Source organism: Trachypithecus francoisi, unplaced genomic scaffold (genome assembly GCF_009764315.1).
Source record: "Trachypithecus francoisi isolate TF-2019V2 unplaced genomic scaffold, Tfra_2.0 Lachesis_group6, whole genome shotgun sequence".
NCBI lineage: Eukaryota > Metazoa > Chordata > Mammalia > Primates > Cercopithecidae > Trachypithecus > Trachypithecus francoisi.
Window position 1 is genome coordinate 22,621,027 of NW_022681471.1, and position 15,355 is coordinate 22,636,381.

Genomic DNA, 15,355 nt, shown 5'->3' on the forward strand with positions numbered 1-15,355 from the left:
CTCTCTTTTCAAGATGCACAGGAGGCTACAAACACCCTGTGTTTCACATGCCATGCCTTCCCCCACTCAGCTGAGTCCTTACTCCTGTGTTGTCTGGAACAGTGATCTCAGATTTCTTTGCTCACAGATACGGCTGCTAAAAGTTGAGGACACTTTGAGGAAGCTAGTTTAAGATGCAGTGAAGGTGAAGCACACTGTTACCCTATCGAATATGAGACCAAAGGAAGCAAATGTGAAAAGTAAACATTACACATCCATAACTGAATATTTACGAAATATGTACTAAGTGAGAGTCACTGAGCAGCATGGAGGGAAGGAGAATAGGTGATTGAGAACTGTGAAGTGTATACACAGGATGAAAATACTTGCTTTCAACCCTCCGAGGAGTTCACTATTAATTGGAGAAACCACTCTCCTCTGAAGCTCATCCTGAAGGTGCTCGTGAGATTTCCTCCTGCTCTAACCTAGACTGTCCTCGGATACCTGAATTTGTAGAATAGCCTCTACTCCATTTTTGTTTTTTCTTTTTAAAACAGATTCTCACTCTGTCACCCAGGCTGAAGTGCAGTGGCTAGATCTCGGCTCACTGCAACCTCTACCTCCCAAGTTCAAGCGATTCTCATGCCTCACCCTCCTGAGTAGCTGGGATGACAGGTGCTCACCACCATGGCTGGTTATTTTTGGGTTTTTGGTAGAGACGGGGTTTCACCATGTTGCTCAGGCCGATCTCGAACTCCTAGGCTCAAGCAATCCATCTACCCTGGCCTCCCAAACTGCTGGGATTACAGGTGTGAGCCACTGTGCCTGGCTTCTACTCCATTTTTATTTACTTGGTAATTATATTACTGCTTCAGTCCACCAATGAGCTACAAATTAAAAGATTCTGTCTGTGCTGGTGCTCGTCTTCTCACCTTAAAAGCTTATTTACCATCAGACATTCACATTAGAATTGTAAAAAACAAAAACAAAAACAGACTAAAAGGCACTTTTTAAAAAACTCAGAAAGTATATTTGGAAATGATAAGCATCATTAAATATCTTTTAGGCAGGTGTGTACACAGGCAAGATCTATAACAAGGTTTCCCTTCAGAAAAAGTAACCACACAAAAACTTGCCAGTAATTTCGTTCCTACCAATGCGAATGGGAAATCTCCTTGTAACTGGCACAGAGGAATAAAGGAAAGAGGGGAGGTGATGGCTACATCTTTGTTCTTTTTGCCATGTTAGAAAAACCTAGAGGACTGCACTGTCTGAATTGGAGAGATTTGACAGCACCTGTGTGCACATGTGTACAGTTTAAGGGGTCTTATGGAAAGTCAATGATTGCAGGGCATCGGATGGCTCCACATCCCTCTCCTCTCTGAGCAGGACCTCAGCCCTCACTTTATTCCTGATCTCTACCTGCAGCCACCAGGACTATCCACACTAGATCTTTTCAGCTTCTATCTCACTCTGCACGCTCATGATTCCTTGTTTCTGATTTGAACCCCCTAGGAGATCATTGTTTATCATGGAAACTTTGGATGACAGCACAGGTTTAATTAGACATCTCTACATTTGTCTCTTTCTGCTATGTTATTTCTTCTTGCAGGGGAGTACTTTCCTTTTGCTGGCATGTAAGTCTGCACTCCCAGATCCCTCGGGGATGTTATCCTACAGGGACTGCTTCACTTCTGTTTGGCAGCTCAGCGAGAGGCTTCGGGCTTGCCACTTTCTTGCTGGATCCTTCTCTACTTTCCCACCAGATGAATGTGGAACCTCTCCATCCCTTTCCTTTCTACCAATACTTGGCTAAATTACCACATTTTAGTTGAGGCTGTCATGAAACTGGCCAACATGGCTTCTGTCCAAAGAAAATCAATTACACCACTTAGTCAAATTCATCTGTTCAACGGTTTCCTCTTAATTTGAAGATTGATTAGAAAATATAATACAATGGCACTAAATTGCTCACAATATCCCTAATACTTACCCAATTCTTAGAGAGTTATGTGTAAGGCCTACCAGCAAGTACAACTTTTACAGTATTACTCCTGAAAAAAGCCTTACAGCCTACTGGTTCAGATGGGAAAGTATCACAGCACAGCACACCTAGAAAAGGAAATCTCAGAATATCTCCTTCCAAATAATAAGAAACAAACTCCCTAAGGTATCCTGAGTTACGATAACTTTATGGGAAGTTTTAACCTTTGCTCATACTCATCTATCACCAGATTACCTATAGTAATTCCCTAGCCAACACGAAAGCATGGGGAAGGCCTCTTTCTTGGTATACCTACTCAATTGGCAGGTAATATCACTGCTAAAGCTCACATCAAAGTCCCCTTTGTGAGCCCTGGGAGCTTCGCAAAGCTCTAGGGTGAGCTGGGATTGGCTGTCTTGTCAATTGATTAGCGAGAACCACCTGGTCTGTATCTGTGTGAAAAGTGCTATTATGGTGAGCTTTGCTTCCTTCAGCTTCCCTATGACATTTGATCTCTAAAAGAAAAGATCAAAACATGAAAGCAGATTGCTTGTAGCTCAGAGCGAGATAAAATAGAAAAAATCAGAGGCCCTTTCTCCCCAACTCGTTGTCCACCCATGCCGTTACTGCCCCACTAGCACCAAAGAAAACAAAATATAACTAGCTGTGATTCTTTCAAGATGTAAGTGACTACTACTGTTGTGACTGTGGTTATTTGTACAACTCAGCAGACATATTTGTCATTGTTCAAATTTCTTCTCACTTCAAATCACCCTGGGCTAAAAACAAGTTAATGAGTAATTTAAAATGTCACCTTTGGGGATGGAGATGATGGAGAACATCTTTTTTTCAGAGATTCCTTCTTTTTTTATTTTTAACTGACATGTAATAATTGTATATATTTATGGGGTACATGGTGATGTTTTGCTTCATTTAATATATACTGATCAGATCAGGGTCATTATCCATCAGGGGTCATTAGCATATCCATCATCTCAAACACTTATCATTTCTTTGTGCTGGGAACATTCATATCCTCCTTCGGCTATTTGAAACTATATATTATTGTTAACTATAGTCATCCCACAGTGGTTCTAGAACACCGGACTTATTCCTCTTATCTAGCTGCAATTTTGTATCCTTCAACATATCTTTCCCTACCCCACCTCTGTTCTACTTTTTACTTCTATGAGATCAACTTTTTTTAGTTTTCATATATGAATGAGAACATGTGGTGTTTAACATTTTGTTACCAGCTTATTTCAATTAACACAATGTCCTCCAGTCCCATTCACATTGCCTGGAATGACAGGATTTCCTTCTTTTTTTATGGATGAATAGTATTCCACTGTGTCTATACATTGTATTTTCTTTATGCATTCATCTGTTGTTGGAAACCAAGGTTGAGTCCATATTTTGGCCAGTGTGAATACTGTTGCACTAAACATGGGGGTGCAGATGTCTCTTCAATATATTGGTTCCTTTCCTTGAGTAAATGCCCAGTAGTGGGATTGCTGGATCATATGATAGTTCTATTTGTAGTTTTTTGAGGAATCTCCACACTGTTCTTTATAGTGGCTGTACTAGTGTATATTGCCACCAACAGTGTATAAGAGTAGCACATTTATAATGAAAATTATTGGCTTAGACATTTGGAACTTAGTTTAGTTTTATTCACCAAAAGCCTTTAGCTAAAATTATAATTTAAGTTCTAACCCTGAACAATATTAATAATATTATCCTAAATGGATATGATGCTTTAAAGTTTATAAAATACGTTACATCCATTATCTCATGTGTTTCACTCAGCAACTTATGAGGTGGGTAGGTCAGGAAATATTTTACCACCATTTTTGCAAGTAAGGAAACTGAGGTTCAGAGGAACTGAGTGACTTTGTCCAAAGTCACAACATTGGGAAGTGGCAGACACAGAATTGGGACCCAGTTTGTTCGACTCTGTAGAAGTGACGCCTTTCCCTTCACATCTTGAACTTTAACAGTCTAAGGGTAAGAAGGTGTCTCATTTGCCCAACAGATGGGATCTCCCTCCCAGTGGATGACACGGGGTCCCTTGCACTGAGGTCACATGTTGGAGGGGCTGATATCCCAAGAAATAAGTTTGGAGGGAGTCACTACAAGATCTTGCCTGAGAGTTCCAGGGGTGGCTTACTTAGTAGGAAGCAATCTACAACTTATGTGACAAAGATCTGAATGGTGCATTTCCAAAGAGCACAAAGGAAGTAGAATTGGGTTACTCACACTATAAAATACATTTTGGTAAAACTGCCACAATTTATTCCTGGACTTGTTACCAACAGGGTAGTATAAATAGATATATTACTGTATCTAATGTATTCCGAGCTCTGCATAGGACCTAACAACCTTCCCATTTAAAAATCAAAAAACAAACAAAAAACAAAACCCAGGACATTTCATTTCCCTACAAGCTTCCTACTCATTTTTCAGCAGGCAACATAATTGATCTAAATCATTAATATTTTGCAGTTGTCACTCATGATAAAAGGCCTATCATAAAGTTCCAATGGCCCTTTTCACCAGACCACTCTATTAAAATAATGAATTTATTAATACAAAATGACTACCAGCCTACGTTTATGAAGGTTTGACTTGACACTTTAGAAGAACGCTTAAGCCATTGAAGTGTCCTTCACCTTTCCTATGTGCGCAGGCTTATTAGGAGTAGAAGTGTAAGGTTACACTTGGTCCAGTAAAAAAAAAAAAAAAAGAATAAAGATAATTGGCTTATAAAAATATTTCCTAATTGCTGTTTTACTTGAGGTCATTTTTATTTTGCTTTCAGATTATAAGGTAACTACAAAAAGGGAATATATGCTACAGACAGCTTAAATAATAAGTTATAATCCAATGATATTAAATAATACTAATAATATTACCTTAAATGGGGCTCACAGCTGTGAAATCTTAAAGGCTTCCACCACAGTACTGCTGGGAAGAAGTGACTAGCCAGAGGCAGACCACTGCTTCCCCCATAGCACTTGGAGATGACAACAGAAGAATGGCAAAAGGGACCAGTCACCCCCTGTCAAGCAACAAGTGGCAGGTTTTCTCTTTGCAGTCCCCACACTGACATCTGAGAGACTGAAAGTTTCTTGAAGGCAAGCATTTCTATGAGAAATATCTGTGTACCAAGGGCAATAAACAGTCATTTGTTTTTAATATTGGTGATACTGTTTGACTGTGTCCCCACCCAAATCTCATCTAGAATTGTAGCTCCCATAATTCCCACATGTTGTGAGAGGGACCCTGTGGGAGGTAACTGAATCATGGGGGCAGTTTCTCCCATACCATTCTTGTGGTAGTGAATAAGTCTCATGAGATCTGATGGTTTTATTTATGCAGTTACTTATTTTATTTTTTTGAGATGGAGTTTCGCTCTTGTTGTCCATGCTGGAGTGCAATGGTGTGATCTCAGCTCACTGCGACCTCCACCTCCCAGATTCAAGCCATTATCCTCCCTCAGCCTCCCGAGTAGCTGGGAATACAGGCATGCACCACCACACCCGGCTAATTTTGTATTTTTAGTAGAGGTAGGGTTTCTCCATGTTGATCAAGCTGGTCTTGAAGACCCGACCCTCAGGTTATCTGCCCGCTTTGGCCTCCCAAAGTACTGGGATTACAGGCATGAGCCACCACACCTGGCTGATCTGATGGTTTTATAAGGGGTTTCCCCTTTTGCATGGCTCTCATTCTCTCTTGCCCACTGCCATGTAAGGCGTGCCTTTGCTCTCCCTTCATCTTCTGCCATGGTTGTGAGTCCTCCGCAGCCATGTGGAACTGTGAGTCCATTAAACCTGTTTCCTTTATAAATTACCCAATCTCTCATATGTCTTTATCAGCAGCACGAGAACAGACTAATACAATTGGTTTAAGCCCTAAGCCCAGGATGTGTTTCCTGAACTGTACTCCCCAGCCCACACCCCTCTTACTCCCATGTAGCAACAAGGAATGTTTCTGTCTTCTATAGTAGGTTTCCACTTTCTTCATTCATCATTTTGCCCTGTCTTCAGCCCAGCTTGAGACAAGATCATCTTTTTGTTCTGAGACTTGCAGTTATAAAGACATTAGGATCACTAGAATGTCCTGGCTGCACCCACAGAGCAGGGTAAGCTGGAGCAAGAACAGGTCCAGTGAGGACAAGGAAGGATGAGGAATGTTAATGCAGGTGTCTCTGAGATGGCTGTTTCTTGCTGGGAGTTGCTTTTTCTATGTTCCAATCGTGTTTCCAATAGCAGATGCGCATGTGTGTGCATGTGTGTTTCTGTGCAGGTAAGAGTGGGAACACGGTGGAGAGGGGGCAGATGGTCAAGATGCTTAGTCATCACATATTAACCTGGGACACCTGGCCAGAGTTTGCAAAGTTTCTCAGGGATCTGCCCCAGCCGAAGCACTGGGAGTGGCCAGCTTCCCAAACAGCTTACAAGAAGGGCTTTGAGAAAGTCATTAACTAGGAACACTGCAGATGTCAGCCTGGCAAAAAGAGAGCTTATTACACCAGATCCATCATAGATGAAGATCTGTTTCTGGAGGGGAGTCTGTACATGGGTGTTCAGACTCATGGGCAAAATCTAATCTTTGCAGAAAATACATGAGCTAGAGATGCTGAGAAAGCTAAAGGACTTCCCGAGATTTTAGACTAATAATAATCATCATCTATGGTTGCTTTAAATATTTGTAAAGCTTAGCAGGTTAAAAAGCACATTTCTAGTCATTATTACATTTGATTTTCACAATAACTCATTGAAGTAGGCAAGGCAAGGGTGATTATGCCCATTTTACAACTGGGGAAACTGAGGCTCAGAGCAGCTAAATAACTTGCTCAAGGACCCAAGTGTCCTAATCAATTACATGGATGACTGGGCCTTGAAGTTCTCTTATACTTAGAATACTTAGCTCATTGTTGGGCAATTTAGTGACTTCTTACATGCTTGAAGTATTAAACCTAAAAGGAGGCCGGGCGTGGTGGCTCACGCCTGTAATCCCAGCACTTTGGGAGGCCGAGACGCGCGATCACGAGGTCAGGAGATCGAGACCACCCTGGCTAACACGGTGAAACCCCGTCTCTACTAAAAATGCAAAAAATTAGCCAGGTGCGGTGGCGGGCGCCTGTAGTCCAACTACTCAGGAGGTTGAGGCAGGAGAATGGCGTGAACCTGGGAGGCGGAGCTTGCAGTGAGCCAAGATTGTGCCACTGCACTCCAGCCTGGAGCACAGAGTGAACTCCGTCTCAAAAAACAAAAACAAAAACAAAAACAAAAACAAAAAAAACCTAAAAGGACAGAAGTTCCCAATTTGAATGTAGTAAGGGGCTGGGCACAATGACTCATGCCTGTAATCCCAGCACTTTGGGAGGCTGAGGTGGGAGGATGGCTTGACCCAGGAGTTCAAGACCAGCCTGGGCAAGAAAGCAAAACACTATCTCTACAAAACATAAGATAATTAGCTGGGCATGGTGGCATGTGGCTATAGTCCCGACTACTCAGGAGGCTGAGGCAAGATGATTGCTTGAGCCTAGGAGTTCGAGACTGCAATGAGTTCTGATTGCACCACTGTACTCCAGCCTGAGCAACAAAGTGAGATCCTGTCGAAAAAAAAAAAAAAAAAAAAGGCTGCAACAATCACCCAAGGTCTTGTTAAAATGGCTTTCTGATTCAGTAGGTCTTGAGGTGGCCCCTGAGATTCTGCATTTCTAATAAGCTCCCAGATAATACAAATGCTTCTGGTCCATGGACCCCACTTGGAGTAGCAACGGTTAAGAGAATATTGTTGCTGAATGTTGGTTACCTGGTTGTAATTGTCTTTCATGGGTCTTAGACAAACAAACAAGCAAACAAACAAACATAAGACAATTGTAATCTACATCTACAGGCACTCTGAGCTCTCACAGGTCAGCAACAACAGAACAGTAGCTTTAATATCATTTTTGAGTGCTTACTAGATACCAGGCACTGTGCCAAATGCTTTGCAAGGATGATTTTATTTAATCCCCACAACTCTATGAAATAGGAACTATTATTATCTCCATTTAAACATACACACACACACACATATATATATATTTTAAGTTCTGGGATACATGTGACAGACATGCAGATTTGTTCCATAGGTAAATGTGTGCTATGGTGGTTTGCTGCACCTATCAATCCATCACCTAGGTATTAAGCCCAGCATGCATTAGCTATTGATCCTGATGCTCTCCCTGCCCCGATCCCCCACCCAACAGGCCCCGGTGTGTGTTGTTCCCCTCCCTGTGTCCATGTGTTCTCACTGTTCAGTCCCACTTATGAGTGAGAACATGCAGTGTTTGGTTTTCTGTTCCTGTGCTAGTTTGCTGTATATCCACTTTTTAGAAACAGAAGCAGGCTGAGAGAGATGAAGTATCCCACTGCTACAGTTTGATAAATGTTTGTGCCCCATCCAAAATTCATGTTGAAACTTAATGCCCCCGGCAATGTAACAGTATGAAGAGGTGGGGCTTTTAGGAGGTGATTAGGCCATGAGGGCTCTGCCCTCATGGAGGGAATTAGTCCCTTATAAAAGCGCTGGAGAGAACTAGGTAGACTCCTTTCTGCCTTTCCATCTCTTCTGCCATGTGAGGACACAGCATCGGTCCCTTTTTTGCCCTTCTGCCTTTCCCCAGGTGAGGACACAGCATTTGTTTCTTCTGCAACATGAGGATGCAGGAAGAAGGCATTCACCAGACACCAAATGCTGGCACCTTCATCTTGGACTTCCTGGCCACCAGAACTGTAAGTATAACTTCCTAGTATGTATACATTATTCAGTCTAAGGCATTTTGTTATAGCAGTGTGAATGGACTAGGCTACACATGGAAAGGGAAATACATTACTCTTGGTTCTGAGAAGTGCAAGGAACAGGCAAAGATGTAACCATGGTAAGACATCATGCGATGGTCATCCCACCACAATTAAATTCAACAATCAGAAAGAAGAAGACTCTAAGGATTCTATGTAAAATTTATAAATAAGAAGTAAGGAAAAACACTTAGGGAACTTTGAGATGAATAGTTTTATAAATGAATATACCCCAGAAAGCCTGGAAATGACTAAAACCTTATTATTAGGTTGGCGCAAAAGTAATTGTGGTTTTTGTCATTACTTTTAATAGCATCCTAATGCACAAGTGTGTTGAAGACCACATGTGGGGAGCCCTTGGTAAGAAGCCCAGCTTGCCAGATTGGTGGAAAAGTCAAGGGGGTTAGAGTGGGGAAAATGAGATCTTTTCTATATGGAACTATAGCTCAAGAGAAGAGAACAGAGAACTTGCAAGGTCAGATGAAAACTTACAAGAAGATGTCCTCAAAAGACTCTGATAAGCACTTTGCCAGGGATCAAAGCCAAAGAAATGAACATAATCACAGACTGCTGGCACTGGAATGCCCTGCAAGACTTGTGTGTGCACTCCTTCTATTTCACAAATGGAGAAACTGACTTTTCAAAAGTGGAAGGGGCTCGCTTTAGGACACATGGGAGAAGCAAAGCCAGGAATAGAACCTGGGTGTCCTGCACTTCATTCAGTGCCTCAAAAGAAGGGAAGAAGTAAGCCAGGGAAGCCAGCCAATAGAACTACTTACTGGTCATGTTGCAAAAGTTCTGTTCAGGGACAAAAGGGAGATACAAGAGAGTCTTAACATATTCCAAGCCATGCTCTTTATTCCCAAGTTGTCTTTTGGAGGAGGCAATTTGGAGGGCTAAATGAAATGGTGGTGAATGTGCATGATGTTCCAAGTCTAGCTGACTAAATAAATGGATGCTGATGAATCATCAGGACCAGATGGCATCTATCCAAATTTTAGGTAAAATTGTGTAACAGTTGACCAAAGCATATAGCCTGTCATTCCAAATAGCTATTATGCCAAATAGCTATTGTACCATAAGCCTGGCAGATTGGCAATGAGTCTCCTCTCCATGAGAAGAATTTGTAAAGGGGGCCCAAGGAACTTCAGGCTGGTAGGATCACTGAACATGTTAGGCAAGTGTAATGCATTGGGGACAAGGCATCACTTTTCCTATCAATTAAATTAACCACCATTTGTCTAATGTTTTACAGTTTATAAAGAACTTAGTGTTAATCATGCCTAACAAATTGACTAGAATTCTTTTACAGGATAAATGTGTATGTGGACAAAGGGAAACCATGGATGTAATCTATTTAGATTTTGAAAAGGCCCTTGACAAGATCCCACGCCAAACACTGTTTTAACAAGTTAAGTCACCATGGAATTGTGGAGCAGTGCTTTGAAATGGATAGGAAAGTGGCTTATAGTCAGGGAAGCACAAGTAGGAATAAGCATAGACTTTTCTGGAGAAGTATGAACAGTGGTATGTCTCAGGGATCAGTGCTGGGACCAGTCAACGTTTTGGCAAGTTGTCTGGGCAACCTTTAGATGACCACAACTTTTACAGGTAACAAAATGCAAAGCTGACTTTGATCCTTTTATAGTTGTATTGATGATCAGAGAAAAAAGAGTCAGAGTAGGCTTGTTCAAGGAGTGGCCTCTGAAACCAGACTTCTTGGCTCTGAATCCGGACTCTGCCCTTCGTGAATGTGACTTTAAGCAAGTCACTCCACCTCCTCCAGCATAATTCTTTAATTATTATATTTTAAGTTCTAGGGTACATGTGCACAACGTGCAGGTTTGTTACATATGCATACATGTGCCATGTTGGTGTGCTGTACCCGTTAACTTGTCATTTACATTAGGTATATCTCCTAACGCTATCCCTCCCGCCTCCCACCACCCCACGACAGGCCCCAGTGTGTGATATTCCCCGCCCTGTGTCTAAGTGTTCTCATTGTTCAATTCCTACCTGTGAGTGAGAACACCTCCAGCATAAATTTTACCATCTGTAAAGTGAGAATAGTAATGACCCCTACCTCATAGTGGTATTGTGAAAATGATATGAGACAATGCATGCCAAGCCCTGGCACAGTGTTTAGAGCATAATAAGTGTCCAATGAACATTAGTTTCTCTTATTTTTACTTTTCATGTTTATTCAACATTCTTCTAATAGGTTGCCAGGCTCTGAGTGGTCACTTTATGGCCTATGGAACCTTGGAGCTATTGTAGACTGTTTCATGAAAGCACTGGCAGAATTCATTTTAGTAATGAATTCAGAGGACAGAGGTAACTATGGACTGAGATGGCTATGAAAGATTTCATGCAGAGAAACTAACAATTATGGAACACCTAGTATATGCCAGATACTTGCCTAGATGCTTTATAAATGTTTCCCCTTGATTTAATAGTCCTATGAAGTTGGGGTTATGATCCCCATTTAATGGATGACAGAATGGAGACATAGAGAGGCTAAGAAACTTGTCCCAGGGCATGCTTGCTCATAAGTAGAGCAAGAATTTAAATAAACATTTGTCCTACCCCAAGACCTATTTTCTTTTCACTGCATCACACTTGAATTGCACCTTGAAGGATGGGTAAAATTTAAGATGAAAGAAAAAAAGGTCGATCTATATAGAAATAAAATGGGCAGGCCTGGCACTGGGGCTCATGCCTATAATCTTAGCACTTTGGGAGGCCGAGGCAGACAGGGATCATATAAGGTCAGGAGTTCGAGACCAGCCTGGCCAACATGGCAAAACCCTGTCTCTACTGAAAATACAAAAATTAGCTGGACACGGTTGTGTGCACCTGTAATTCCAGCTACTCAGGAGGCTGAGGCAGGAAAATTGCTTGAACCTGGGAGACAGAGGTTTCAGTGAGCCAAGATTGTGTCACTGCACTCCAGCTTGGGCAACACAGTGAGTGAGCTCTGTCTCAAAAAAAAAAAGTTAAAAAAAAAAAAAAGAAATAAACATGGGCAGTGGTGTGAAAATAGAAACAAGAACAGTATGTTTATGGGGTTCATGGAGCATGAATATGGCTGTTCTTACCAAAGTGGAGGGTACTTATGGGGGCTAGTGGTGGGGAATGAAGCCAGAAGGGTAGTTGAGGCTAGACCAGAAGGCCCTCAGAACTCTGCTAAGGAGTCTTAGCTTTATCCTCAAGGCATGAAGGCAGCTGAGCTGCGGAGAAAGTATGAGATGCCTTCAAAAGATTAACCAGGTAGCTATGCAAGATGAATTTGATGGAATCTTCTGCTTGGGTCTCAAACTCTTTGTCCTCTAATCTACTAGCCTAAGGCTCTCAATACTCCTGCCTGAGCCTAGAAGCCTGGAGACCACCTAGGATGTGTCTGCAATAGTATGTGCAGGAGGGTGTGAAGGCGGAATAGAAAGGAAGGATTGGGCTGGGCACGGTAACTCACACTTGTAATCCCAGCAGGCTAAGATTTGGGAGGCTGAGGTGGGTGGATCACCTGAGGTCAGAGGTTTGAGACCAGCCTGACCAACATGGAGAAACCCTGTCTCTACTAAAAATACAAAAAACTAATTGGGTGTGGTGGTGTACACCTGTAATCCCAGCTACTTGGGAGGCTGAGGCAGGAAAATTGCTTGAGCTCGGGAGGTGGAGGTTGCAGTGAGCTGAGACTGTGCCATTGCACTCCAGCCTGGGCAACAAGGGCCAAACTCCATCTCAAAAAAAAAAAAAAAAAAAAAAAAAGAAGTATTAACAGAAGTCCAGAATAAATTATAAATTACAAAGAAAGAATCGACAGGGACTGGGGGCCTAACTGCATATAAAGGCAAGGGAGAAGAAAGAAGCAAAGATGGCTTTAGGTTTAAGCCTCAGTGATCAGGAGAATGATGGTCAGTTGATAAATCTGACTTGTGACAGATCACGTTGGGGGTGGTGGTGGTGAAGTCAGAAATGATTAATAAGCAGCTGGAGATGTGGGATGGTAGCTCAGGAGATCAGTTGAGACTCGTGGTAATGACTTTATGTAAGTTATTTCCCACAGTGTTATAATAGTTAAAGAATGTTCACTGTAGGATTATCGACAACAGCCAAGAGGTGGAAGCAATCTACATGTCCATTGATGGATGAATGGATAAAGAAATTGTGGTACATACATACAATGGAATATTACTCAGCCTTAAAAAGAAGGAAATCTTGTTAGATGCTACAACATGGATGAACTTTGAGAAAATTATGCTAAGTGAAATAAACCAGTCACAGAAGGACAAATACTGCATGATTCCACCATATATGAGGTATCTAAAGTAGTCACAGAAGCAGAAAGTAAAATGGTTGTTGCTAACGGCTGGGGGAGGGAAAAATAAGGAGTTGCTGTTCAATGGACATAGAGTTTTAGTCACACAAGATAAAAATGTTCTAGAGATCTGTTGAACAACAATGTGCATATAATTAACAATATTGTACTGTACACGTAAAAGTTTGTTAAGAGGCAGATTCCATGTTAGATTTTTGTTTACCCTAATAAAAAATAAATACTCAAATCATAAAAAAAGTTGAGGCCAGCCATGGTGGCTCACACCTATAATCCCAGCACTTTGGGAAGCTGAGGTGAGAGGATCACTTGAGTCCAAGAGTTCGAGGCTGCAGTGAGGTGTGAATGCGCCATTGCACTCCAGCCTGGGGAACAGAGGGAGACCCTATCTCAAAAAAGAAGAAAAAGTTGAAAGAGGGAGAGTAGACAAGATCTGCATTCTCTCTGGAGAAGAGAGAAAAGATGGAGGCTTAAGAAGGGACATCTGGATAATAGCCAGTTTCAGGTAGGATTAGGAAGAAGAACTAAGAAGGAAAGAGGCTGCCAGAGAAACAGGAACATTTAGCATCTCAGAGGCCATGGGTGATAGGGTTTTAAGGAGAAGGCTGTGCACCGCAGAAGAAAGAGAATGGCACTGGAAGTCTCAAGACCCGAGGTAGATTTCTAGTTCTTCCATATAGAGCAATCTCATTTCTTCTCTGAGCCCTGGTTTTATTATCTGTAAAATCGAAGAACACCTATCCACATGAAAGTACTCTAAACTGTGATATGGAATACAAATGTAAGGAATTTTTGTTGTTGTTTTGCCTCCTTGACCCCAGCAGTACTATATTACTTTTTTCTATTGCTTTTGTTGTTTAGTTGTTATTATTATTTTTTAATTGAGACAGACTCTGGCTCTGTCTCCCAGGCTGGAGCACAGTGGCACAATCTCAGACCACTACAACCACTGCCTCCTGGACTCAAGCAATCCTCCCAAGTAGCTGGGACAATAGGCGCACCACCACACCCTGCTAATTTTTGTATTTTTGTAGAGACGGGATTTCATCATGTTGCCCAGGTTGGTCTGGAACTGCTGAGCTCAAGCGATTCTCTCACCTCAGCCTCCTAAATTGCTGGGATTACAGGCATGAACCACCGTGCCCTACCACTCTTGTCTTTATGTAGGTCTTCAGTTATGTGCCATAGCCTATCTATGTTAGACTACTTGTGAGAAAACAAAATAGACATAACGTCCTAAGAAAAGAGGCTCAGCTAATGGCTCTTCCTTTGAAAGTTATCCCACCATTGGTTTTCAGAAGACTTCCAAGGTTGCATTTCTTTTTGTTTGTTTGTTTGTTTTTAACTTTCGTTTTAAGTTCGGGGTACATGTCTAGGTTTGTTATATAGGTAAACTTGTGTCATGGGGGTTTATTGTACAGGTTATTTCATCATGCATTTGCATTCTTATTATGCATTTCTTTTTATAAATGAGAAGAACCAAGGAAAACTCCAATGAGAAACAGAGCTAAGTGATTAGGTCAGTCCATTTTAGATAATGAAAAACAGGATGTTACCCTTTTAATCTACCAAAGGTTGGAAATGGTGGGAGGAAAAGAAGGAGGCTACTTGAAAACTTCACTTTCTAGAGCTTGTATAGTCTTTCCTTGAAGAGTTGATGAGATTGTGTGTTGTAGGGAATGTAAGGGAATTGCAGAGAGAGGGTTCAATTTATTTTTAATTCCTGAGCATCACCATTTTTAGATTACATTTGGGTCAGCACTCATCAGTTACCTGCAAGGAAGCGGAGCTGATTCTTCACTTTCATCATTCCATCACCAGAGCCTCCAATGCACTCATCTTCATCATCACCACAGTCTCCACTTTCAAACCCTTCCTCATCCAGGTTTTTATCCAGAACTCTACCTTTGGGCACAGACATGGTTCTCAGGAGCTGAAAGAAAACAACCAGAAATGCATCAGCTCTTCATATTTCTCAGGCAGGTCTGCACAATGTGTTATTAACAGGAGGCATTAAAAATGTTCAAGGAATTACACAGAAGCTTTACAAAATCACTTTCAAATTTAAGTAGGTGTAAACTGCTTATACTCTTTAGAGATTCATACTTCTGAACCTTTCCACAGTATTTGATGTGATGATCTACTCCTTGACTCTACTTACATCATGCAGTAGCCAGAGTGTATATTGTATTAGATCTTCTC

General features: G+C 41.6%; 1 protein-coding gene across 1 annotated transcript in view; it reads right to left on the reverse strand.

The window, feature by feature from the left end:
* Positions 1 to 15,355, reverse strand: part of GPC3 (glypican 3) — a 456,145-nt gene that overhangs the window by 47,848 nt on the left and 392,942 nt on the right. The window contains exon 7 of the mRNA XM_033200897.1: positions 14,927 to 15,086. Within this exon, the coding sequence (XP_033056788.1) occupies positions 14,927 to 15,086 (160 nt within the window). The remainder of the gene's footprint in view (positions 1 to 14,926; positions 15,087 to 15,355) is intronic.